Source organism: Chiroxiphia lanceolata, chromosome 4, assembly GCF_009829145.1.
Source record: "Chiroxiphia lanceolata isolate bChiLan1 chromosome 4, bChiLan1.pri, whole genome shotgun sequence".
In the NCBI taxonomy this organism is placed as follows: domain Eukaryota; kingdom Metazoa; phylum Chordata; class Aves; order Passeriformes; family Pipridae; genus Chiroxiphia; species Chiroxiphia lanceolata.
The window spans coordinates 32793076-32819432 of NC_045640.1; the positions used below are offsets into that span (position 1 = coordinate 32793076).

The following is a 26357-nucleotide window of genomic DNA, read 5'->3' on the forward strand; positions in this document are numbered from 1 at the left end:
ACAAGACACCTAACCTCTGGATGGTTAAAAGCATGGCTGTATGTGCAGCACATAAAGAACTGGGATTTCACTGTGTGTTGTTGGAGCTTTGCTGTCTACTTTCCCACTCCTCTGCATTACAGTTATTCATCTGATGTTATCACTGTTAAAGGAACAGGATGGTGGCTGACTGTCTTACCCTTTTTATACAAAAATTTGATACTGTGAAAGGCAAATGGGTGTTCAGGCATCTTGTGTTGGTTGAACATTATTATTCAGACAAAGAAAGTATTGCCAGCATTGCACATAGGTGAAGCCAGCTAAACTTCTGCAGAAAAAAGCAATTTAAAGCCTCCAAGCTAATTTAACTGTACCTTCAGGGAAATTTTGTTGGTGATCAGTGAGCTATGCTGAGATTGTGCTCCGTTGCTGGAGAAGAGTAAGCAATACCTACAGTTCTTTGAAATAAGATACTTCTGTGGGAATTTCACCACTTTTCTGTTCTTGCCTAGGCTTGGAAATGTAAGGAGCTGAAAGAGGATTGTTTTTGCATGAGTGCAAGGAGGAGTATTATGCATCCACTGCCTTGAAAATACGTTGCTTAAAATTCTAAATTTACACCAAAAAAGGGATTTTTACCCACTCTAGGATCTATATTGAGAATTTTAAACTTTTTTTAATTCCAAAATTACCAAGGAATTGCTTTTTGTCTTGCTTTAGATAAAAATAATTCCCTTTAAGGTATCTAGCCTAGGACATTTCTGGTCGTAGAGTTTTCTGGTTTGACTTTGAGGAAAGTGAGGCAGATTTGGATTTAGTAAGAGTCTTCTCTATACCTCTTGGATCTTTCCTGCTCCCAGAAAAATAAAATTGTCTTGTGGTAGAATTATTTCATAATTATGGTCTGATTTTTAATGAAGTATCCTCCTTTCATCTCTGTTTACCATATATGCTTTCCCCTTCCCATTATATCATTTCAGGTGTACATTAAAGTTATAGACACAAATAATCACAGGCCTCAGTTTTCTGCTTCAAAATATGAAGTTGTTATACCTGAAGATACCATACCAGAGACAGAAATTCTGCAAGTCAGTGCCACAGACAGAGATGAGAAGAATAAACTGATTTATACGATGCAGGGCAGCACTGATCCCGTCAGTCTTAAAAAGTTTCGTCTGGACCCTGCAACTGGCTCTCTTTATACATCAGAAAAACTGGATCATGAGACCATGAACCAGCATATTCTTACAATAATGGTAAATAAGCACAAGATTTCTTCTGTTGTCAATGGCAAAGAGATACTTTTTAATGTCTTTTGTCCCCATAATTCAAACATTTATTGGTATGTTTAATTTGTATGCAGCCTTTGACTGGAACAGATTGAACCTTGAATTGTTACTCATATTTAATGAGCTACTGAAATAACAGTGCCAATTACTAGTAATATGCTAACTGTTGCAGGTTCGAGATCAAGATGTTCCTGTGAAGCGCAACTACGCCAGAATCGTCATTAATGTTAGTGATACAAATGATCACGCTCCATGGTTCACCAGCTCTGCCTATGAAGGACGGGTGTATGAGTCAGCAGCTGTTGGATCAGCAGTACTCCAGGTTACAGCATTAGATAAGGACAAAGGGAAAAATGCAGAAATTATGTACTCTATTGAATCAGGTATATTGACTTTCTTAAATGTTCAGTTTATTTTGAAACAGTGCCTGCTGATACTTTGTTTCAACGGTAGACACCTAAAAACATGGCTGTAAAAAAAAAAAAAGGGACAGTGCAGGTTTAAGTGTCATATTCTGAGAGATTTATTGAAAATACAGCCTCAGAGCATTTAAAAGAAAACTACAAATATTCATCTCAATCCCTTAGCTATTTATGTTACCCTGTAGGTGTATTTGGAACATTGTAGTAGTAGGAGAAGAAAAAGGTATCTTTTAACCCTTAAAAGGTGTGTGGTCTTTAGAAATGACAGAAGCATTAAATTCAGGTCTAAAAAATGCATTCTATTTTGCTAATGTTGTCATATTCTTTGTGACATAGGCAAAGCAAGGATTTGATGAAAAGAGTAAGAACCTGAGACAAGTGCTTTTATGTATAGTATAATATGAAAGTAAGGAGCTCAAAAATAACTTTAAAATATCCATATACTTAATCCCTAGATAATCCCAGTTTTTAAATTAATCTTTCTGGTACATGTATCAAGGAAGGGGTTGCTTTCCATGGTTCCCACTGGCTGATTTTAGGTAATGGGACTGCTATTCCGGTCAATTTGGCATTAAGACTCCTTTCAGATTGCAGGCCAGAAAAGAGCATTAGGTATGGCTACTTATTTTTAGCCTCAGAGTATCTTCCTGAACTTGTCTAGAACAATGTGATTCAAATGATGACAATTCTGAATAATATGAAAACAGGATTGACATTCTTTGAGTTCACTTACCAGAGGGAAGTGTGTTTTGGTTCAGTCCATTAAATCTGGATACAAGTTTGCCATTGCCAAGGTCCTGAGCTATGTAGACACTATGACTGGAAAAAAGTTATTTATATTTCATTACGTGTGTGTGCGGTACTACTTTAAAGGTAAAAAGTAATTTAAAATAAAAATCCCAATGACAAGCATAAGAAACTGTATATAAAAGAGAATAGGTAAATAGTTATTCAGTTACTGTTGCATGCAAAGTGATATGCACAAATGCTTTGTAAAGGGTAGGAATTGTTTACTGTAAATATTTTCCTTTTCTTCCCCAAAGTGTTGTTTTGATATGAAAACATACTTTAACATTGTATTAAAACAAAGCTCTGTTACATGTATTTAAGTGTCTCATAAGTTGCTTAAAATACATGTTTGTTTTCTGTTATTTCTAGAAATATGACTTTTTTTTTATGTTCTAAGCATATGGAAGGAGCATTCCTTAAATGCTTGTAATAGCTGCCTAGGTTTGTAATGGGATATTCTAAGAATGCCACTGTGTTTGAGAGTCTCCACTAAAAAAAAAAAAAAACACAAAAAATCCCTCTTGCCTACTCATGTGCATAACTCAGAAGTTCTTAATGAATTTTTTCTATGCTGAGAAAGCGGCTTTAGTAATGTGATTTTTTTAGGGAAGTAAAATGTTAAATCTTGTCATATTTAGTACATGAGCCAAATATTATATGCAGTTCATCTATATATTTGAAAATATGAAACAAACAAGTGTATATCAAATGGCAACTAGTTTTTCTCAGCAGATATTATTTTTCTTCTAATACTATCACAGCGAATAAGTTGGCTGTGTATCAATAGGAAGTTGAGAGATAACTATTGGTCCAATTCAAAAAGATTATTTTTGAAGTAGTGATTTAACAATATTTGCATAAACAATTAAGATTCACAAGTGTTTATTCATTAAGACCCTTCTTGTGTTTTTTTTTTTTTTTTCAAAACAGTATAGTTTTAGATTATAAAATGTAACTTTTATTCCACTGATGTTAACTTCTGAATGGAAGTTTCTTTCAGCTACAGTAGATACTTAAGTTAGCTAAACCAAAATTTTAGCATTTATTTTCAAGGCTTTGCTAACTATATTTTATGCAATATTTCCACAAGTAAACTTAGAATTACTGCTAACTCTCAATTACAGAAAACTTTCCAGAGAGGCTAACAAATGTTTATCTAAAAAACTCTATGTTCTATCTATGTCTCTTTGAGCTATAGAGCTAAATAAACAGTCATCCTTTAAATTCTGTACACCTCTTTCTTAATTGCTTTTCTCTTTCTTCACAGGGAATATTGGAAATTCCTTCCTTATTGATCCCATTTTTGGCATGATTAAAATTGCAAAGGAATTAGATCGTAGTAACCCGGAAGAATACAACCTGATGGTAAAAGCTACAGACAGAGGAGATCCTCCAATGAGTGAAGTAACCTCTGTGCACATATTTGTTACGGTTTCTGATAACGCCTCTCCAAAATTTACAACCAAAGAATATTCTACAGAAATCAGTGAAAGTGCCAGCATTGGTAGTTTTGTTGGAATGGTTACAGCATACAGTCAGTCTTCTGTAGTTTATGAAATAAAAGATGGTAATACAGATGATGCCTTTGCTATCAACCCGAACTCAGGTGTCATTGTTTCTCAGAAGATACTTGATTTTGAAACTTTGCCTTTTTACACTCTAACTGTGCAAGGAACAAACATGGCTGGCTTGTCCACTAATGCAACAGTTTTGATACATCTTCAGGATGAGAATGACAATGCACCAATTTTTATGCAAGTTGAATATACAGGACTCATCAGTGAATCAGCTTCAATTAACAGTGTAGTTCTGACTGACAAGAATATCCCATTAGTAATTCAAGCTACAGATGCTGACAAAGAATCTAATGCTTTGCTTGTTTATCAAATTGTTGAACCATCTGTCCGCAAGTATTTTGCCATTGATTCCAGCACTGGTGCCATTCGGACAGTAATGAGTCTGGACTATGAGGAGACAAATATTTTCCACTTCTCAGTGCAAGTACATGATATGGGGACACCACGTCTATATGCAGAATATGCAGCTAATGTTACTATTTATGTAATTGACATCAATGATTGCCCTCCTGTGTTTTCAAGAGAGTTATATGAGACATCCATTCTGGTTCCAACCTATAAAGGCGTGAAAGTCATCAGTGTAAATGCCACTGATGCTGATTCAGGCATTTTTTCACAATTAATTTATTCCATTATTGAAGGCAACATTGGAGAAAAATTTTCAATAAACCCCAAGACTGGAGATATAACAGTACAAAATACAACTCAGTTAAGAAGCAGATACGAATTAACAGTGAGAGCATCTGATGGCAGATTTGCAAGCACTGCATCTGTAAAAATTAATGTGAAAGAAAGCAAAGCAAGCCAGCTGAAGTTCACACAGAGTTCTTACTCTGCAAGAGTGCAGGAGAATTCCACAGAGGCAAAAACAATAGCTGTTGTTACTGCTATAGGGAATCAAATAAATGAGCCTTTGTTTTACCATATTCTAAATCCAGACAGCAGATTTAAAGTAAGCCCAACTTCAGGAGTCCTTTCAACAACAGGAATACCATTTGATCGTGAACAGCAAGAATCTTTTGATGTGGTCATAGAAGTGACAGGGGAAAATAAACCATCAGTTGTTGCACACATTGTAGTTAAAGTCACAGTGGAAGATGTAAATGATAACGCTCCATTTTTTGTCAATCTTCCGTATTATGCTGTTGTTAAAGTAGATTCTGAAGCAGGCCATGTTATTCAACGTGTCACTGCAGTAGATAAAGATACAGGCAGAAATGGAGAGGTGCATTACTATCTCAAAGAACATCATGAACATTTCCAAATTGATCCTGCTGGTGAAATCTCACTGAAGAAGAAGTTTGAACCAGACACACTAAATAAAGAGTATCTGGTCACAGTAGTGGCAAAAGATGGAGGAGAGCCTGCTTTCTCTGCTGAAGTTATAGTCCCAATTACAGTTATGAGTAAAGCTATGCCAGTGTTTGAAAAGCCTTTCTACAGTGCAGAGATACCAGAAAACATTCAGCTCCATAGTCCTGTGGTACATGTACAAGCGAACAGCCCAGAAGGACTTAAAGTGTTTTACAGCATCACAGGTGGAGATCCTTTCAGTCAGTTCACTATCAACTTCAACACTGGAGTTATAAATGTTGTTGCCCCACTTGATTTTGAGTCTCATCCAGCCTATAAACTGAGTGTTCGAGCAACAGACTCCCTAACTGGGGCACATGCTGATGTATTTGTAGACATAATACTGGAAGACATCAATGATAACCCTCCTGTGTTTACGGAGCAGTCTTACACTGCAGCACTTTCTGAAGCATCTGTTGTTGGAACATCTGTTGTAAAAGTGAGCGCTACAGACGCCGATTCTGGAAACAATAGGGGGATTTCCTATCACTTGGTTGAGGATAATAGTGAAAGTCATGACTATTTTCACATAGACAGCAGCACTGGACTCATTCTTACAGCAAGAACTTTGGACTATGAACAACTCAAACAACACAAGTTACTAATAAGGGCCATAGATGGTGGCATGCTGCCCTTGAGTACTGATGTCATTGTAACTGTTGATGTAATCGATCTCAATGATAACCCCCCTCTTTTTAACCAATTGGTTTATGAAGCTAAAATTAGTGAACTGGCTCCTCGAGGGCATTTTGTGACATGTGTGCAAGCCTCAGATGCAGATAGTTCAGATGTTGACAAGCTGGAGTACTCCATTCTGACAGGCAACGATGAGAAGAATTTTGTAATTAATAGTAAAACTGGCATTATCACCATCTCAAACCTACGCAGACAGACACTTAAGTCACATTATAATCTTAATACGTCTGTTTCTGATGGGGTCTTCAGAAGCTCAGCCCAAGTCCATATAACTGTAACCAGTGCCAATATGCACAGTCCTGTTTTCAGCCAGAATGAATATGAGGTTGAACTAGCTGAAAATGCTCCATTGCATACTTTGGTGACTGAAGTTAAAGCAACAGATGAAGATTCTGGTACACATGGCCACATCACTTACCACATTGTGAATGACTTTGCCAAAGACAGATTTTATACAAATGAGAGAGGGCAGATATTTACCTCTGAAAAGCTTGACCGTGAAACACAAGCAGAAAAAGTAATTGCCATTAGTTTAATGGCCAAAGATTCAGGAGGAAAAGTTGCTTTCTGTACTGTTAACGTAATACTTACAGATGACAATGATAATGCTCCTCAATTCCGAGCCACAGAGTATAAAGTAAATATTGGATCTGATGTTCCACGAGGTACTTCTGTCATTAAAGTCTGGGCATCTGATGCTGATGAGGGTACAAATGCAGACATCACATACGGTATTGAAGCAGAGTCTGAAAATGTAAGGGAGAATTTAGAAATCGATTCATTGTCTGGTATAATTACTACAAAAGAAAGCTTAATTGGTTTGGAAAATGAGTTTCTTACTTTCCTTGTTAGAGCAATTGATGGTGGATCCCCCCAGAGAGAGTCAGTTGTTCCTGTCTATGCTAGAATACTCCCACCAGAAGTGCCTCCTCCAAAATTTTCAGAACCATTTTATTCTTATGCAGTTTCTGAAGACATTCCAATTGGGACTGTGATAGACGTTATCAAAGCAGAGCATAATCAGACTTTAGTATATAGTCTGATTAAAGGGAACACTCCTGAAAGCAACAGAGATGACTTTTTTGTGATTGACCGACAGACCGGAGAGTTGAAACTTGAGAAGAATCTTGATCATGAAACAACTAAATGGTACCAGTTCTCAGTTCAAGCACAGTATCCAAATGAAGATTATAATGTTGTTTCCTCAGTAGAGGTAAGCATTCAGATAAAAGATGCAAATGATAACAAACCCATTTTGGAGTCCAATCCATATGAAGCATTCATCATAGAAAACGCACCAGCTGGAACAAGAGTCATACAGGTTAAAGGAACTGACTTAGATTCAGGACTCAATGGGCAGGTTACTTACAGCTTGGATCCTTCTCAAGAGGTAGACATTATAGAGTCTTTTGCCATAAACATGGAGACTGGCTGGATTACCACTCTTAAAGAACTCGATCATGAGATACGAGACAAATACAAAATCACAGTGGTTGCATCTGACCGGGGTGAAAAAATTCAACTGTCTTCTATGGCTGTAGTTGAAGTTACTGTTACAGATGTGAATGACAATCCTCCACGATTTACTGCAGAGATATATAAAGGAACAGTCAGTGAGGATGACCCTCCTGGTGGGGTAATTGCCATACTGAGTACAACTGACACTGACACAGAAGAAACCAATAGACAAGTCTTTTATTACATTACAGGTAAATCTTTTGGGGTAATGTCAGAATAATAATTTGAGTGGTCTTGGAATGATGTGCGATATAACTTAATCTTTGAAATGATTTGCAAGTGTTTGAACCCATAGAGCTGCAAAGGGAGATTGTGTGTCTTAGTACGCATATTAAAAACTTCAGTGGAAAAATTAAGTTTAGAAAGCAGGTCTTGGCTTTGTTTCATGTATGCCTTGCTTAAAATGCTTTCCTATGTTTATTGTTTGCTTATATCTCAAATTTTATTTTAAAAATGTACTTACACTTAGACTAGTGATGTAGTTAAAGAACAAATGAAAGAATTTTCACAAAATAATAGGCTATTAATTTCCAATGGAGTATTTTATTGGTTTTACTTAGCATATGTCTTAATATGATGTTTTCTATAATGCTACATGAATTTCTATATTGATTTTTATGGATTCTGTTGACCATAGTTAAATTTGTTGTATGAGCATCTACTGACAATTTTTATCTGGGAAATGAAGCTATTTCTCTTGTAAAGCCATAGAGAGTGGGTGCTTATTTGCATTTACTTTTTTTTCTTTTTGACTATACCTTAATTTTGATAACGTTACAGTAGCAACAGATATTTCTTTTCATATTTCAGGAGGTGATCCTTTGGGACAGTTTGCTATTGAAAATATACAGAATGAATGGAAGGTCTATGTCAAAAAGCCTCTGGACAGGGAAGAAAAGGATAATTATCTTCTAAATATTACAGCTACTGATGGGACCTTTGCAACAAAAGCTGTGGTGGAGGTTAAAGTCCTTGATGCTAATGATAACAGCCCTGTTTGTGAAAAGGTAGGCAGAGTCTTGCCTTCTGTGTCCAACTGTTTTCATACATAAAATCTACATTTCCTCTGAAATTGCTTCTCAGGAGACTGACAAATAGCTATTCCTTTTAAACCAATAACAAAAAGTTTAACTATTAAGGTAGAATGCCGTCAAAAAAAAGATACTTCATGGACACGTTTTTTAAATATCCAAAGACATTGATGGAATTTTGACACTCAATGGGTATTTGAAGAATATAAGGGTAATTGTAGTACATTTCTTCTGTGTTACTGCATGCTTTTCCAAAAGGAATTGTTTTAAGCTGCAACCATGATAGTTTATATGCTTTATTTTATGAAAGAAGCAAGGTCTCAAAGAAGGCTTAACATCAAGAAGGTATAACATCACTTAGTTGATACATGTGTGTATTTCCTGTGATAAGAGTTGAAAAAACTGGAAGATTATCTTGCAGTTGCATTCAGCAGCACCAAAAATCTGTAATCCATAAATATTTTCTCGTTTCAAAGTTGTCTGTCTTACCAGATTTGATAGTCTGCAAAAATGGACATGAAAAATTAGAAATGGAAAAATCCAGAAAGGTAGCCTTTGCAAGATGTGTAATTGCCTTATGAGGAAACCTAGCTTTTTGGGTTTTTTTGTTTTGTGTTTGTTTGTTTGCTTTAGCACATTTGGCCTTTTCATAGTTGAACACATATTTGATATTACCAGGTGGAAATCTTACCTTGGACTAGGAAGGACAAGTATAGAACGAACACTGTACTTCTTTTCTTAGTTGGTGTTTATGTTGGTTATATACAGACTGCCAAGTCAGGGTTTTTAGCTTTTTGTCCTTCTTTTTCCCTTTGTTAATATTGGTGTTATAAGACTCAGTACTTCTAATTTAACATACATTCATGAGACGGTTGAGCTGCAGGGGTGCTTAGTGCCTTTAAATTCTAAATCCTTTTTCCTATTTTTTTATTTTATCTAGAAGCTTTTGTGTCACTACAAGAAAGGTAGATATCAATTTCTTGCAGATTGAGACAGACCTAGAAAAGATGATCCACCAAAAGAGGAAAAAATAAAATTAAGAAAAATGTATAACTCCTATTTTGGGAATGCATTTGATTATTAGTTAATCGTTTACAAGTGTTTAGAGTTCTTAGCAATGCAGTGATGTTCAAGAGTCCCTCTAGTTGCAGTATTAAATACCTTTCTGAATAATCTAATAAATGGAAATTAATTAATTAGAAAATCATAAGTTCTTTTAATTTTCAGCTATTTCATCCTCTGGTTCATATGTAACCAAACATTCAAACAGAATATTATTTCCTCTGTCATTCCTTCTTCCCCTCACCCTTCCAAGCTCTGCTTACTGCATGTGTTTAATCTTTCAATGTAACTTTAAATCTTGCAGACTTTATACACTGATTCCGTTCCTGAGGATGCCCTTCCTGGCAAACTGATAATGCAGGTATCTGCTACAGATGCAGATATTCGTTCCAATGCAGAAATTACTTACACACTGCATGGCACAGGAGCTGAAAAATTCAGACTTACTCCAGACACAGGTAATAATACTTTATACACTATACAAGATGCCAGTCATCACCTCATTTTATAAAATGTATTACTATTACAGTAAGACATACATAAATGTCAGTACTTAAACTTTCTTCTAAGAGTTGCTTTATTGTACAACTGTTTAAAATGTGAGTTTCTACTACACAAATACTAATAACATATTGAATAGAAGTCAAACAAAAGGCAAGTATTTTAATAGATGAGAAACTAAAGAGTTAACAGGGTAATTGCCTTGAAGCCAGAAATTTCCGTGCTGAAGTGACTAGAGTAAAAGTAGGCTATAAAATTTGTTCTTTTTATATTCATCGTAGCAGTAGTAGTAATAATGGTTTATTACTGAAAATGTCTTTACCATCAATTGTTTTGGTATATTAAATGGGATGAGATATGTTAAATTTGAGGAGCAACAAATTTTCTTTTCATAGTAAACACCAAAAGCGCCTCCAGTTTTATTGGAAGCATTATATGAATAAAATTAACTTTTAACTTGCTTGATTTTGGTTTTCATGGCATTTGTGTGTTCTGGATTATAGTATAGGTCACAGCTAATGCCAAAATTCTGTGCTGTGCAGGCTGCAGGAGACAAGCAGTGGGAAGGGAGTAGTAAACAATATAGAAAAAATGAAATAAGATAAATACAAACATGTAATGGAAATAACAGAGATTAGAATACTTCAGTGACAAAATAAAGAGAAGGACCTTACTTTGTGGGTTTGGTATTTTTTTTTTACTTTAAATGTCACTTGTGTGATATGCTAGTATATTGTTACATAAATTCAGAATTGATAGGGCTAGAATACTCTTAAACAGTATTTCATAATACTTTTTTGAATTGGTTAAAAGGAGACAATGACTACACATAATGCCTCTCATTTTTTTCTGTCACTTTGGAAAGAAAGTATGTGTTAAGACTTCTACATGTTTGTCTGTAGTAGCAGGTTATGTCTGATAGTGTGAATAGCTCTGTTTATTTAGTGAATGTCAGAGGAGGAAACATCAATAGCTGTGGAAGGAATACAACTAAATAACCCAGAAAAACCAGGCATGGATTTAACCTTGCACTTTTTTAAAGACAGAGTTTTAATATTTTCATTGTCGTTGCACAAATACATATGGATTTGTGCGTGCATACACATTTTTCTCTTTTTGCACCATCAGATAGTTTTACTTTAGCTAATTTTTGTTTCAAGAGCAGCATTGGGGATAAAGAAAAAAGAGAATTTTAGTGCTTAATCTTTTCAAGTTGAAAAGCACTTACATGCTTTGGCCAAAGTGGAGCTCATTAATGCAAGACAGCTATTGACTTAGGCACTGATGAAATTACTGTAAAGAAGAAAATTGTTGTTTCGTTTTTCTGATTGTAGGGAAAAACATGTTAGAGATACTTGGAGTCTTGCAACTTAATTCAACTTACATGTGTTTTTCTGTTTATAGGTGAACTGAAAACATTAATGGCACTTGATCGTGAGCAGCAAGCAGTTTATCATCTTCTAGTGAAAGCCACAGATGGAGGAGGAAGATTCTGCCAAGCTAATATTATTCTGACTCTGGAAGATGTGAATGATAATGCCCCAGAGTTTACAACTGATACTTACTCCATTACAGTATTTGAAAACACAGAGCCTAAAACCCTTTTGACAAGAGTGCAGGCAACAGATGCAGATGCAGGTATGCATTCTTTGACCGATACTTTTGTCATGGTCTCAAAGTTATAGCAATGTTTATTTGGTCTTATCCTGAAATGTGTCAAGTGTTTCAGTAGAACTAACAGATGTTCAATACCACTCAGAATTAGACTCCTGAAAGATATATTTAGGTCTACTAAATCATGTAACACCTGACTTCCATGTGTGAGTAGCTTGGAAGACATCCCTTTTGTGCGTCTGCAAAAAAGAAGAGAGGGGAGAGAGACAAAATATATTTTTAGTGTGGTAATATATTAATATTATGATGGATTAGGTTCATCCTTTTTCTCCTGATGTAAGTAAAAGGACTATCAAGCCATGTCTGTTCATGTAAATATGCATTCATAGATTTTTCGATATGTGCTTCTCTGGCTAGCCACTGATGATCATACCATAAAGAGAACCCTGGTCAGTTGTAGCTTTCTGTGTCTGACACTGTGTTAAGATTTTTGCTGTCTCTTTGTCTTCATTGTTCAGTTACAAGTATTTAAGTGAACATGAACTGAAAACGACATTATAAAGAGTTTGTTCATAGGCTTTCTTGTAAGGAATACAACAGCATAAAATATTTTTACCAGTGTATGACTTCCATATATCATCAGTTCATTAATCAAGTGATATTAATGAATAGTTACTTCAGTCCCGTGAAACAACCGACTTGCTTTGAGCTATGATAAAGCTGGGTTGCTCATTTGGAAGGTAACAGACAGATGTTTTCACACTTTACTAGTCTTTGAGGCTTTCAGGAGGACTGAAATACTTTGTCCCAAAACCTATAATTTTCTTGTTTGTTTGTTTTATACAGAAAGGTTGCCAGAAATTATGTTCCTGGTAATTTTGGGGCATGGTTCTTAGATAAACTTACTGGTATTGAGTCTAGTTATTTGATGCAACCTAACTCCCCCATATCCTCCTCTGTTATTTCGAGCCTACTAAGCAGATGCTGTTGTTCTAAGTTATAATTAGATTTATATTAGTAATTGTTTCATAGTAGCTAGTACTGTGACTGAAGCATAACCATGCTTCATGTTTTCTCTATGACAGAAAATCAGTGCAATGAAGTGTTAGCTTAATTTTTTTTGGGGGGCTGGGGAATTATTCTGCCCTTCACAAGAGCCTTTAACTCTTGCTAAAATTTACTTTTAACATGAATGATAATATTTATCACGCATGTTTTTATTTCTATAGCTATCAGAACAATTGTTATGCTGGTATATTTTAACAGCTGCTTTGTACTTGAAAATTGTTTTCAAAATGCAGGGTTGAACCGTAAAATCCTTTATTCACTGGTGAACTCTGCAGAAGGGCAGTTCTCTATTGATGAATTCTCTGGAATCATTCATTTGGAGAAGCCTTTGGATCGGGAATTACAGGCTGTGTACGCGCTAACTTTGAAGGCTACAGATGAAGGTTTACCTAGAAGACTATCTTCAACAAGTAGTCTTATAGTTTCTGTTTTGGATATAAATGATAATCCGCCCGTATTTGAGCATAGGGAATATAGTGCAAGTGTATCAGAGGACATTTTGGTTGGAACTGAAGTTCTCCAGATTTACGCTGCAAGCAGGGACATTGAAGCCAACGCTGAAATCACATACTCGATAGTCAGTGGGAATGAACATGGAAAATTCAGCATCGATTCAACAACAGGTAACAGATTACAACTGTGAATATACTTTAGGCTAGTCAAGCATAATACCGTGTTCTGCATTAGTTCAACCAAATAGGTTATGTATAATTTGTGTGCATCATCCTAGCTGCAAAGTCGCTGCTACTGTCTTTTCACCATTTTGCCAGTATGGTTACTAGAGGAGTACCGTAAAATGTAGAATAGGAACTTGATTTTTTGCTGCTTGGATAAGATTCATTTATCTGGCAAGAGTAAGGGTTTCCTAACTGGAATACCCCCCACCCTGGGGGCAGAGGGGGTGAAAAGACATAGATCTGTAGCGATAGAAGTATAATAGTCTTTTCACAAAAGAAAATATAATCATATAATCAGAATGAATGGCCAGACTTGGTAAAAGAGCGATCAGAAATTAAATTGATTGGGAAAACTAGTCATTGGTCCACAAAGACAGTAATCTTAAAGAAGTTTGAAACAACATTAAGGAGGTTGGAATATTCTGTTCAACCATAAACCCAGCATGACAGTAGAGTTTTTAGGCTTGCATGATAGTTAGATTTAATCTCAGAAACTATTTAGGTTCTGTAGAGAATTTTTCCTTATTAATGACAATTCTTTGTTAAAAATCAATATACACCTCAGTTCTAGTTTTGTTTTCTTATACAGTTATTTTTCTACAGCTAATTTCTGGTAAAATTTGTTGGGTTTGTTTGTTTGTTTTTAATAAGATTTTTATCCAGAAGTTCTTAGTAGTTAATTGTAGTTAATAGTAGTTAATTGTATTACTGTAATTGAAATTATAATTCTTCCAACTGCTTTTTTCAGTGTGTGTGCTGGTACTATAGTATAGAAGTACTTTGCCAGATAAACTTCATATATTTGAAAGTAGGAAAAAAGTTCCAGAAAAACTCTTGCAGAAGCAAATCAATGTGTATGTTAGGGACTGCACTATCTTAACTAGTCAGTTAAAAACTCACATTACAAAATGTAAGCCAGGTGTTTTTAAAGTGTGAGTCTTTTGTGGTAATGGCAGGAACTTCTCATCTTTTTACTTATACATGTAAAGTGTGATCATTTCACTGTGTAGCTCCAGCTTTACAGTGACAAATCCAAGCCCTGAAAAAACTGAGTATTTGTCAGGCCAAAATAAAAAGTTGCAATACATAATACTACAGCAATAGCAGAGTTTGTGTGAGGCTTTCTTTGTCTTCTTCTTCCCTAGGAACTATTTTTATCATTGAGAGCTTGGATTATGAAAGTTCTCATGAGTACTACTTGACAGTGGAAGCTACAGATGGAGGCACACCTTCATTAAGTGATGTTGTAACAGTGAATATTAATGTCACAGATATCAATGACAACACTCCAGTGTTTAGCCAAGACACTTACACTGCAGTAATCAGTGAAGACGCTGTGCTCGAACAATCAGTTATTACAGTACGTATTGTTTTTTTGAAAAATACTCTGTCGTGATGGTCGTGCTTCCATCTTAAAGGAATAAGTGTTGATTTGAAGGTGGACATAAATGAACAGATGTTTGCCACTGAGTGAATTGAAAATTTACTTTGAAAAAGTTTCAGAACCAGGGACTTCAGATGCTGTGGGAAAGTAGATGATGTTTTGTGATATATTTATGTTCTCCTCATGAGAATATGACTTCATTTTCAGAAGAAATTCAGGAAATTAAGTGATGTTGGTATGTTCTATTTGGATGATATTTCTCTTAAAACCATGAAATGTGTTAGACCAAAACAGCTCATCTTCAGGATGAGTTCCCCTGAAAGATGCTAGAGTCTATTTCAACCTGTTTTAAATGAAACTGTAATGTCCCTTAGGTTATGGCAGATGATGCTGATGGATCTTCTAACAACCGCATTCACTACACAATTATAGATGGCAATCAAGGAAATCCTTTTACAATTGACCCTACCAGGGGGGAAATAAAAGTGACTAAGCTTCTAGACAGAGAAAAGGTAAATTGTTCATGCTTTTTGAGCTGTTGAGATTAATTTAACGATATAAAACAAAAGCTGAGTTTGTTATGTTTTTCTCTTTAGTGAATGTTTGAAATTTTTTTTAATTGTTTTTTAGATATCAGGATATACCTTGACAGTTCAAGCTTCAGATAACGGAAGTCCACCTAGACTTAATACAACCACAGTTAATATTGATGTTTCTGATGTAAATGATAATCCTCCAGTATTCTCAAAAGGAAACTATAGTGTTATCATCCAGGTAAATACAGATAATGAAGTAGTCAAATCAATATTATTGGACTATTGTGACTTGAAAAATGTTGCAAGATATAATAAATCTAATGCTTCAGTTCTATTTTTCTGTATTTTTAATTATTTAAAGTCACCAGTGAGACTGCTTACCAAATAAGTGTTAAGGGTTACAAAGTTCTTATTGTACAGATTATTTAGAAACTTGCATTGCAAGTTCACAGAATCACAGAGCGGGTCAGGTTGGAAGGGACCAGTGAGTCATGTGGTCCAACCTCCCTGCTCAATCAGGGCCATCTTAAAGCACACTGCAGAGAATTGCATCCAGATGTTCTTGAACATCCCCAGTGAGAGAGACTACAACCATTCTGGGTTCTTTTTCATATTCCTTGTATATGTACACATTATACATTGCATTTATGTTTATAACATTCTTAGCGTCATACAGAGATGTTAAAATACATAATTATTCCACTATTTCTTTTTAATCTTAAGAGTTACTTCTTACAAAAAGATCTTTTAGGTACCTATTACTGTGAAGCTAATGTTGTGCACCATGGCACATAGGTTAAGACTTAATTTCTGTTGGCCTTCTCTGGGATCAGAAGCGTTTAGAACAGGAGTATATTGTATAATGCTGGATACTAATCCTTTGACTAATTTCGCATCTTAGGAGGGTAGCAGTGGGCCAGATTCTCAAGTGTCTGGCCTGTACTTGTCTGATTCAAAAACTCTACTAAAGCAAAGACAGCGAGGGGCAGTGTCTGTACTTCTCGTCTTCCTGAATTCAGTAGAGAATAAATGAAAGGCAACAAAGGAGTTGTATTAAGACCTTTATCTACTGTAAATGAGCTCAATCCCTTGGGTCCTTTTGCTGTTGCTAGTGCCTGGTCTAGTACAATAGATCAGTGAGGATCAGGCAATGTTATCTGGTGCACTGTGTCATCCTAACATACCAGTTCTGTTTGAGATGATGTACATGATCTGTAAAGGTAGCTTTCTGAAATAAGACAAAGTGATTAATCTCTATCCAATATACATAGAGTAGCAAGTAAGATGTCCTGGATCTTGCTTTAAAAAACAAACTAACAACAACAACAAAAAACCAACCAACCAACCAAAAAATCCAAAATAAAAAAAAAACAACCCAAAACAACATAAACTCCTCAAAGATTTGTGTGTTTATGTGCTGTCAAAGGGATTTTCTTTTCCCCAGTTAGTCTTCCTTGAAGTAAATGTTAATTAATGTATCTCCTAAAACTGCAGATTATGTAGCCACTCTTCGTAATATTTTCCTTACTGAATTTAAAAGGACAACCTCTTGTTTTATAGTGCAGTCATATAAGCCTGTCCTAGTATGAAGGTAGCATGGAAGAAGCTGAAGGAGTTGCCCAAGAATGCTGGTGTGCATTTCCTAATGTATTGAAGATGGATATATTTGGACACAGTTAGAAATGTGCTTAGCTATTAAGAAAATCAAATTGCTTTAGATGTCCAAATGTAAATATTTGTATTTTAAAATGGTAGTCCTTGTCTGTTTTGATGAAAGGGAAAAAAAGCTTCAGCTGCAATGTCTAATAACTAAGTTGACTTATTCTTTCAGAAACAAAGAGTATGCTTGTCATTAGAAGTTTTCACAACTGTGAAAGGATAGCGTTTTGTTGTTGTTGTACTTCAAAATAATGTCTCTACTTTTTTTTGCTTTTAAAATATGTATTATATTTAAAAATCTAGTCAATACTGTATAGCACGAGTATTCTGAAGAGGTGTTAAAAGTGTTAGATAAGGTTGTATGTGTGTGTAACATATATGATAAGCCAAAGTATTCGAAGTGTCTGTGAAACCTCAGACCTCCACACGATGAAAACTTGAAGGGGTTTTATGATGCAAATTTTAAAGCCAGGATTTCATATTTTAGTTGGACTGTGGCTGTAACAGCCTCTATTATAGTCAGAACGCTAATTAGGGGCACAAGGGGTCAGAGGGAGGAGTGTGGGTTTTTTAATCCTCTCAACAAAGGCATTGGATTATTCTTAACAGGTGTTTTAGCTAAATTTGAAATCTTTGATGACTTGATAATTGGGCTACAGTAATATTAATTCAGACCAGAAGTAGAAAATGTAAAGTATCAAGGCTGAACTACCTTTAAAAATATAATACGAAGTTTAAAAATGTACTGCCTTTCTCCTTTTACTGTTTTTTATTTTTATTCTCAGAGAGTGGTAGTTTTTCTTAAACAATGTGGTCATTCTAATTTCTTGTAATACCAGTTAACTGGTTTGACAATAATTCGGGGGTATTTTTCTTTTATGAAGAAGAAATCAGCATCAGACTATATCCTCAATTTAACAAAAGCAATGTGTATTATGTATTTATAGGAAAATAAGCCTATTGGATTTAGTGTGCTGCAGCTAGTGGTGACAGACAAGGATTCTTCTCACAACGGCCCTCCGTTTCTCTTTACCATCCTGAGTGGAAATGAAGAGAACACTTTTCAGATTAACCAGCAGGGAATTCTGACCACAAGTGCTACACTGAATCGCAAAGTGAGGGATCACTATTTACTTCATGTTAAGGTAGGATGTGCCTCCTCCAGCTGTTTTGCGTTGTAAGCATTTAGTAAACTTTTCCCACTCGTTCCCAGTCCACCAGTTGTCTTTCTGTTACAAGATGCTGACATGCCAAGTAGTCATTTGAGGCATATCCCTTGAGGTAACTTCTTCAGAGACAAAGTTTGTTGGTTTAAATGGAAATCTACACAGGAAGTTTAATTAAACTAACAGTAGGAGTAAGTTGTAAGTAAAATATTAACTGGGTAAGTGGTCTTGATAAGCCCTCTGCCTCCTGGGATTCAGATGCTGGAAAAGCCAGCAGGGAACAGATCCCTACAGTCACCCACTGTTGACTGCAGAATTCCTCTCGCCACTGTCGCTTTGACCCTGGAAGCTGTGTGCTGGACTACACTCATATGACAGAAACAGGGATATTGAAAGTTGCACAGTATAACAGTACTGAAAAATTTTTCTGTAGTGCCACATTCTTTTTCCAATGGCAATTGAAAACATGGTTTTTTTAAGTTTGGAAAAGCAAGTCAGTGCACCTTTGTCGTAGCATTGAAACTTGAAGTGCGGTAGTTTGAGATCTAAGGATCTTGCAGTGGAAAACACAGCATAAAACCCAAAAAATTACCTGAAATGCTATATATACATTTACCACTGTTGTGCAAAAAGACCAGACCGTGTACAAGGTTACATTAACCTAGCAAAGTTCTCTCAAATACTTTTTGTAACCTAGTGTAAGAGAAGTTCAAACCAATTTTTTAATCTTTTTAATTCAGTTATAAGTTAAGCAGTTTTGAACAGAGGACTTAAAATTGGTAAGTTAAAAATAGCTAGTCTTAATTCTTTAACTTCATTTCCAGAATCATATTTTAATAAAAATTCTTACCTTTATTTTTACATGAAGAATTTCTTTCAATCTCCAAGTTATTCCTATACATACTATTGCAGATAATTTCTGAGTAAACATGCACTTGCAGAGTTTTAAAGCAACAGTGTATACTGAATTCTGTCCACATTGGGATAATTGTGACATATTTATACATAGTCTGTTTTCTTTGGGGAAAGAAGAAGAAATTCCCACAGATACTGTAATTTGCTGGTTGAGTCACTAAAATATGTTACCTGGAACCATCAGTATAAGAACTGATATAGTTTCATTTAAAGTTTAAGAGTTGAGATGGAAAAGGGGGCAGGTGTATCATTCCTCTGTTAGCCATTTTTTCCTTGGTAGTGATATGCCTATTCCCTCAAAGTCACCTTTTTGTTTATGGAAGAAGAACCAGCAATGTTTTTCCTATATGTCGAATTAGTGTAGAACAAGATTCATATGTTTCATTTTAAATCTTCTCTAAGCAGTAACTAATTTCTATTTATTTCACCTCTAAAACATATCCTTATAAATGCACTCACAGGCAGTTATGTCTGTTCTATGTAGGCTGTTTCACTGACTTTGTCACTTTTCATGATTTAACTGCACCTTTGGCCCTTCCTAATGTTCCTGGCTTTTCTTAAATGTGAGATGCCTATCTAAGATCTTCCTCTGGGTGGAATCATGCAATTCTTTCATTTCTAAGCTACTTCCTGGACTCTAGGCTGCTTGCAAACAGCCTGTCAGTACTTCAGCTATCTTGTCTTTAGCACAGTACTTGAAAAGTGCCTTTTTATTAGGGAATGAATAAGGGCTATTTTAATGGCATCCAGTAGCTAAAAAAGTGTCTTAAAACAAATGTACTCATTTAGAACAAAGACTTCTCAGAGACTGTAAATCATTAGAGCAGAGTGTACTAATGTGCATTTCTTGTGTACTGTACTATTCCATCTCAGTATTTTGGACTTGTCTAATCTGTTGATTTACAAGTTTCCCAACTGGATTCTGGAAGGATGTCGCCATCTTTTAATTGCCATTTGTCATTTCACACTATGCTACCTTTTTTTCAATGGAAACGCTGCTATTATTTGCTATTATCTTATGAAACGTGAGTAAGAAGGTATCTAAGACTAAAACTAGCATTTCCATGTCACAAGACTTCAGTTCCAATGATACACACAAAACCAGAGTCATGACTTTTGTGGGAAAATATTCTTCCCCTGTTCATTTAAAACAAAGATTTTTCAAAGGTTGTAGGAAGCATTTTCTCAAGTTTGCACTCTATTTAATTTCTGCACTTTCATCTTACAGATCACAAGTTAATGACTGTTTATGATTTCTTGATACCCTTTTTTCATTTTTTAGCTGACCTTCACTGCTTTCCAGTATTGACATCTATCACCTTAGTTGCTTTCTGAATGAATTGTTGAGGCAGTGATGGTCTTAAGTTACAGGCATGTAATTAATTAGAAAAAAACTCCAAACAAATGAAAAAAAACCAATAAAACCACAAACAACTCTCCCCATATGCACTCTACACACCCGGTACCTTCAGAAGACTTTACTTAATATGAGCATTACTTTACTTTTGTGGTTTTAATAGAAATAAGGTTGGGCTTTTTTTTCCCCAACGGTCAACTTACATGTGCATGCCACTCACATTTGCCTGCCCTCTCTCCAAAGGAAATAGATTATCCATTAACAAATGTCTCACAGCACTAGTGTGCGAAAACTTCAGCTCTGAGTCATGCAGTCCTTTGTGCCACACTCTGAAGTCTTTAGTTTAGAATCAAAACAGATTTTTAAATATCTGCACTGTTGAAAAATCATTTCTCCTGAGGTTCTTCTTTCCCATTTGCTGTCCATTTGTTATAATTTTGCTTGTCTGTTTGCTTTGAGCCTTTTCTTGTTTCCCTTGGGCATTTCTCCTGTAGCTAAACTGCCTGCCTTGTCTTGTTTCCAGGCAGAAATCTAGGCAGAACAAAACTTTGCCAACTTGAGTGCTCTCTCTCTCTCTCCCTCTCTTTCTCTCGTTATTTATGTTTCAGTAACTAAGAGAGCAAGTTTCTAGCCATGCCTGTCTTTTGGAGTTAACAGATGAAGACGTGCAGTTTTCTGATATATGCATTACCTTTTAGAAATGCCATGATTATGTACACAGCCACAGATAATCTTGTGCCTGGAGTTACTCCTTTTTTGCTTAAATCTGTATGAAAAATCAAAAGCAGCTTCTCTGCATAGATCTTCAAAGTGTAGTCTCTGTAAAATTATTGCAAAATCTTTTGAACAGTGCAGAATATCTTCTACATTCTGAGCCCTGTGTATCCCCACTGTACTTTCACATCTCTCCAGTTCTTCTTTACCTATTTCTTCTGTGTCGCTTTCAGTAACTGGGAAAAAGCTCTGGGGAAAAAAGGTAGATTGGAAACAAGAGCTGAGAAACAGAAAGCAAGTGAACCCAAAGGAATGCTCTTTTCTCACTTTTCTGCTCTTTTTTTGTCTCATCTTCATGAAACAACAGTGCATATTTTTGTCCAAAAGGGGTGGAGAACAGGGTGTTCAAAAAGGCTTTAAAATTGAATTCGGCTGATTCTGTTAAAGATAATTACTTTAATTGTCTGAAGCAAAAAGCACTACAGGTGGGTTTTTTCCCTCTCCATGATCAAAAATCATGAAAGACAACATAATTAGTTGTAACTTTCTGCATGTATTGTTTTCCTTTTGAAGTACTGTTTGGCATACCACATTTAGTTTGTCTTCCAGACCACCTCCTAACTGTGATGAAGCATGCTGTACATTTCTAGTGCATGACTCATTTCAAGTTTGTAGTGTTTCCATGCTTGATATAAAAAAGCTTCAAGCACCATCTGCTGTCTGAAATCAGCTACTCTACATTTCCTCTGTATTTGCTACCAGCGTTAGTAGCTTCCTGGCGTTTTCAGATAATAAGAGCACTGTAGCCTTTTAATCTTCAGAGAAGTGAAAACATGTTTGTCTGTGCCTGTTTATATAAGCTTTTTAAATTTGCAGTATTAACTTTTTTTTTAAAAAAATACAGCTGTAATATCTACAGTAGAATTTGAGATAAAGCAAAAATGTCAATCTGTCCTCATTTTTCCCTTAGGTGGCAGATAATGGAAAACCACCATTGTCATCTTTGACTTACATTGATATTAGAGTTATTGAGGAAAGCATTTACTCTCCAGCAATTCTACCTCTAGAAATCTTTATCACAGCCTTTGGGGAAGAGTATTCAGGTGGTGTCATTGGAAAAATTCATGCAACCGACCAGGATGTTTACGATACTTTGACATACAGTCTGGACCCCAAAATGGAATCCTTGTTCTCCGTCTCCAGTACTGGTGGCAAACTAATAGCACATAAAAGGTTAGATGTAGGACAGTACCTCCTAAATGTCACTGTTACAGATGGAAAATTTACAACTGCAGCTGATATTACTGTACACATCAGACAAATCACACAAGATTTACTAAATCACAGTATTGCAATACGCTTTGCAAACCTGTCCCCTGAAGAATTTATTGGTGATTACTGGCGCAATTTCCAGAGAGCATTAAGAAACATCTTGGGCGTGAGGAGAAATGACATCCAGATTGTTAGTTTACAGCCTTCTGATCCTCCTTCAAATCTTGATGTCCTCCTGAATATTGAAAAATCTGGTAGCTCTCACCACCCAATGAGAATTTTGCTCCACAAGATAAACTCTTCTGTGCCTGACCTAGAGGAGATTTTAGGTGTCCGGATAATTGATGTGTTTCATAAGCTCTGTGCAGGCCTAGATTGTCCTTTGAAATTTTGTGAAGAAAAAGTAACAGTGGATGAGAACATCATGTCAACACACAGCACAGCCAGGTTGAGTTTTGTCACTCCCCGACATCACAGAACAGCAGTTTGTCTTTGTAAAGGTAAGGAGAACCATATCCTTGAAAAGATTATTCTGGTTTTAAAAAGCTATAATCCACGGGTGGAAATTTACATTACAGGACAAGATTAAAAATGTTCCGTAATCCTTGCTGCAACATTTGTCTAATTTTTTTCAGAGTAAAGAGTAATTCTTATTTCATTACCTCATTTTAAGAGCTTACATAATATAAGCTTATAGGGGTGGATTTTTATATTTTTTTATGGCTACACCTTTGTTACCCATTTTATGATAGAAGTTAATTTTTTTTGTTGTTCCCTATTCTATATTGATGACCATTTTCAGTCTTGTGTGCACAGAGGTAAGTTCTTGAAAAGTTCCTTGAATACTTCCTTGTTTCTGCTTAGGGAAGTGACCCACACAGCTTCCAAACTTGGCTGGGAATGACAGGGTGATGTGGGAAATTAATATTTATTAAAATACGTATAAGCATACAGATTTATAGCAGAATAATCATTTGTCTTTAGCTAAGATGAAAACAACATTGCTTTTTAAAATCAAAACTTAACGTTGCTGGGTAAACTTGCACATATGAAGTAAATATTTAAAGCCCGTTCCTTTTCTGTCTCAAATACAGATGTGCTTTTCTCCTGCTCCCCCCAACTCACTCTGTCCATGTTTAATATCGACATGTTGGGTTTTATGGTGAATGATAGTAATGGTAAACCTTAAACCACAACACCAGTTTCCCACTTTTACCAATTAAATTGAGTAGTCAAGATAAGGATGAACATCAGCCACTCTATATGCCATTTGTCTAATCTGTGCCAGTCATGTCCTGTAACTGTTACTTCACTTCCACGTCTGATGGTTAGGAATATTATTTGGGTTACTTTCAGCTACTGTACTTAAGAGTCCCTTTTCTCAAAACAGTATTACCACCAACAGAAAAGAAATAATGGATTTTGTTTTACAGAAGGGAAATGCCCCGTGGTGAATAGTGTGTGTGAAGGAAACCCATGCCCTGAAGGTACCGAATGTTTAGGAGATCCAAAGGAAGGAAAATACACCTGTGTTTGCCAAGACAGCAAAGCTAGACAGTGTCCTGGTAAGGAATTAACTCTAAAAAAAACTGTATTATTTTCCAAATATAAATTTGATTCCAGTCAGGTGCTAATACATTTTATACTTTTCTGTATTGCTAAGCACCAGCTGGCTCTGCTGTGACATTTACTGGGAGCAGCTATGTAAAATACCGTCTCATGGAAACTGAGAACAAAGAGGAAATGAAGCTGACAATGAGACTTAGAACTTACTCTGCTCATGCAGTTGTTATGTATGCTCGAGGAACAGACTACAGTATCTTAGAGGTATGCTAAAATCTCCTAGTGCATATTTCCTCTTTTCTTCCTATCATCTTCTTACCATTTTTTGTGCCAGATTAAAAGATTGAGTCATAACATCTCTGTAGAATTGTTATAATTGGTAATTGCCTTGAAGGTAGGGTGTGTTATACATCTAGTTGATAAACTTTTACAGAATTTTTTAAATGAGTAAAAGGAATTTGTTTTCTTTAATGTTTTAAAAGTAAAACAAATAAAAAAAGCTTCACTAATCACCTTTTTTAAGCAACAACTTTACACTTTTTGCTTATAATACTGAAGTCCATACAGAATAAGTCACTTAAGGCACAAGATGAAAGATATTGAAGTATTGTAATTTTTTCATTATGATCTGTGACTTCTTTACTAGAGAAAAAAAAATACAAAGTGTAGGTTTTAATTAAAAGAACTATATTGAATGAATCACAGTTGCTGTGACTGTTTGGAAAACAATGTTATTAAACTGCCTTTTATGAACACCACCATCATCCTGTCTTTTCAGCAAACATAAACTTTTATAGGCATCAATATTCTATACTCTTTAGGTATGCAGACCATTTATTGATGTGATTCTCCTCTGTAGATTCACCATGGAAGACTGCAATATAAATTTGATTGTGGCAGTGGACCTGGGATTGTCTCTGTTCAGAGCATTCAGATAAATGATGGCCAGTGGCATTCAGTATCTCTTGAAGTGGACGGAAATTATGCACGACTTGTTCTGGATAGGGTGCATACTGCATCTGGTACTGCTCCTGGTACACTTAGGACTCTAAACCTAGATAATCATGTGTTTTTTGGTGGTCATATTCGTCAGCAAGGTACAAGACATGGTAGAAGTCCTCAGGTTAGCAATGGTTTCAGAGGCTGTATGGACTCTGTTGTACTTAATGGACAAGAGCTGCCCCTAAACAGCAAGCCACGAAATTATGCACACATGGAAGAATCTGTAGATGTCACTCCTGGATGCTTACTGACTACCACAGATGGTTGTTCAAGCAGCCCATGTCAGAATGGAGGCATCTGCAACGCACTGTCAAATGGAGGTAAGCTGTGCTGTATTCTTCTGCTTTTAGTTTTCAAAACTGCTTTTCAGCTTCCCTGCTTTGAAGGACAAAACAACTTTATGCATAATTCATGCTTTCCCAGAGAGCCGTAGAAAGTTGGTTGAGCAGCTAGGAAGGCTCTTGTCTCCCTGTGTTCTAAATTCAATTCCTTGGGATATGAAGTAAACAAAGTCCATCTGGCAAAGTGGGGATTTAATCTTCGGTATCATGACCTGAGGTCCGTCCTCTTAACTGCCTACTTTAGAGTCTTCCTTTAAAAATTCTGAAATAATTGTGACAACTTGAGTTTTGTGAGAGAAATGAAAGTTGTCCATCCATCATGTTCAAAATAAACCTTACTGTTAGACTTTCCTTCATCTTTCAAAAAAAAATATTTCTATTTTTTCCCATCCTCTATATCTTTGAACAGGTAGGTGGGCAGGGAGGATTTTATCTCAAATTCAGTAAAGCCATGTGCGTCTTTCAAAAAGACTGTATTTGATTTCAGGTTACTACTGCAAGTGTTTACCTTTGTTTATGGGAACTCACTGCGATGTAAGTGTCAACCCGTGTTCTTCCAACCCCTGCCTTTATGGTGGGACTTGCATCCCGGTCAGTGATGATTTTATCTGCCAGTGCCGAGGACAATACACAGGTCAAAGGTATGTTTGTATGATTTTTTTGTATCAATGAACCCCTTAGAGAACAGGCTACAAATGTAACACTGTTTCTGTTTCCTTTTTTATCTGTTTCCTACTTAAAGCTGAGATGTTGAGACCCCCTGGAGTTAGTTGAGGTTAATAATAGCTCTTATATTACAGCCTGAATCCCACACTATATACTCACTTGCAGTAAGGTAATGGTTCATTCATGCACTTTTGTTTGTTTGTTTT

At 35.8% G+C, this 26357-nt stretch overlaps 1 protein-coding gene across 9 annotated transcripts in view; it reads left to right on the top strand.

Annotated features, from left to right (window-relative positions):
- FAT1 (FAT atypical cadherin 1) overlaps positions 1-26357 on the top strand; it is a 104819-nt gene that overhangs the window by 68484 nt on the left and 9978 nt on the right. For all 9 annotated transcript variants that reach the window (XR_004356602.1, XM_032685389.1, XM_032685390.1 and 6 more), the window contains 16 exons: positions 960-1235; positions 1441-1651; positions 3747-7814; positions 8434-8630; positions 10021-10174; positions 11622-11855; positions 13133-13522; positions 14722-14936; positions 15335-15472; positions 15591-15734; positions 18103-18300; positions 22278-23079; positions 24013-24144; positions 24243-24406; positions 25002-25464; positions 25973-26126. Coding sequence is in view for 8 of the 9 variants with exons in the window: in XM_032685389.1 (XP_032541280.1) it covers positions 960-1235; positions 1441-1651; positions 3747-7814; positions 8434-8630; positions 10021-10174; positions 11622-11855; positions 13133-13522; positions 14722-14936; positions 15335-15472; positions 15591-15734; positions 18103-18300; positions 22278-23079; positions 24013-24144; positions 24243-24406; positions 25002-25464; positions 25973-26126 (7940 nt within the window). In the remaining variant the exon portion in view is untranslated. The remainder of the gene's footprint in view (positions 1-959; positions 1236-1440; positions 1652-3746; positions 7815-8433; positions 8631-10020; positions 10175-11621; positions 11856-13132; positions 13523-14721; positions 14937-15334; positions 15473-15590; positions 15735-18102; positions 18301-22277; positions 23080-24012; positions 24145-24242; positions 24407-25001; positions 25465-25972; positions 26127-26357) is intronic.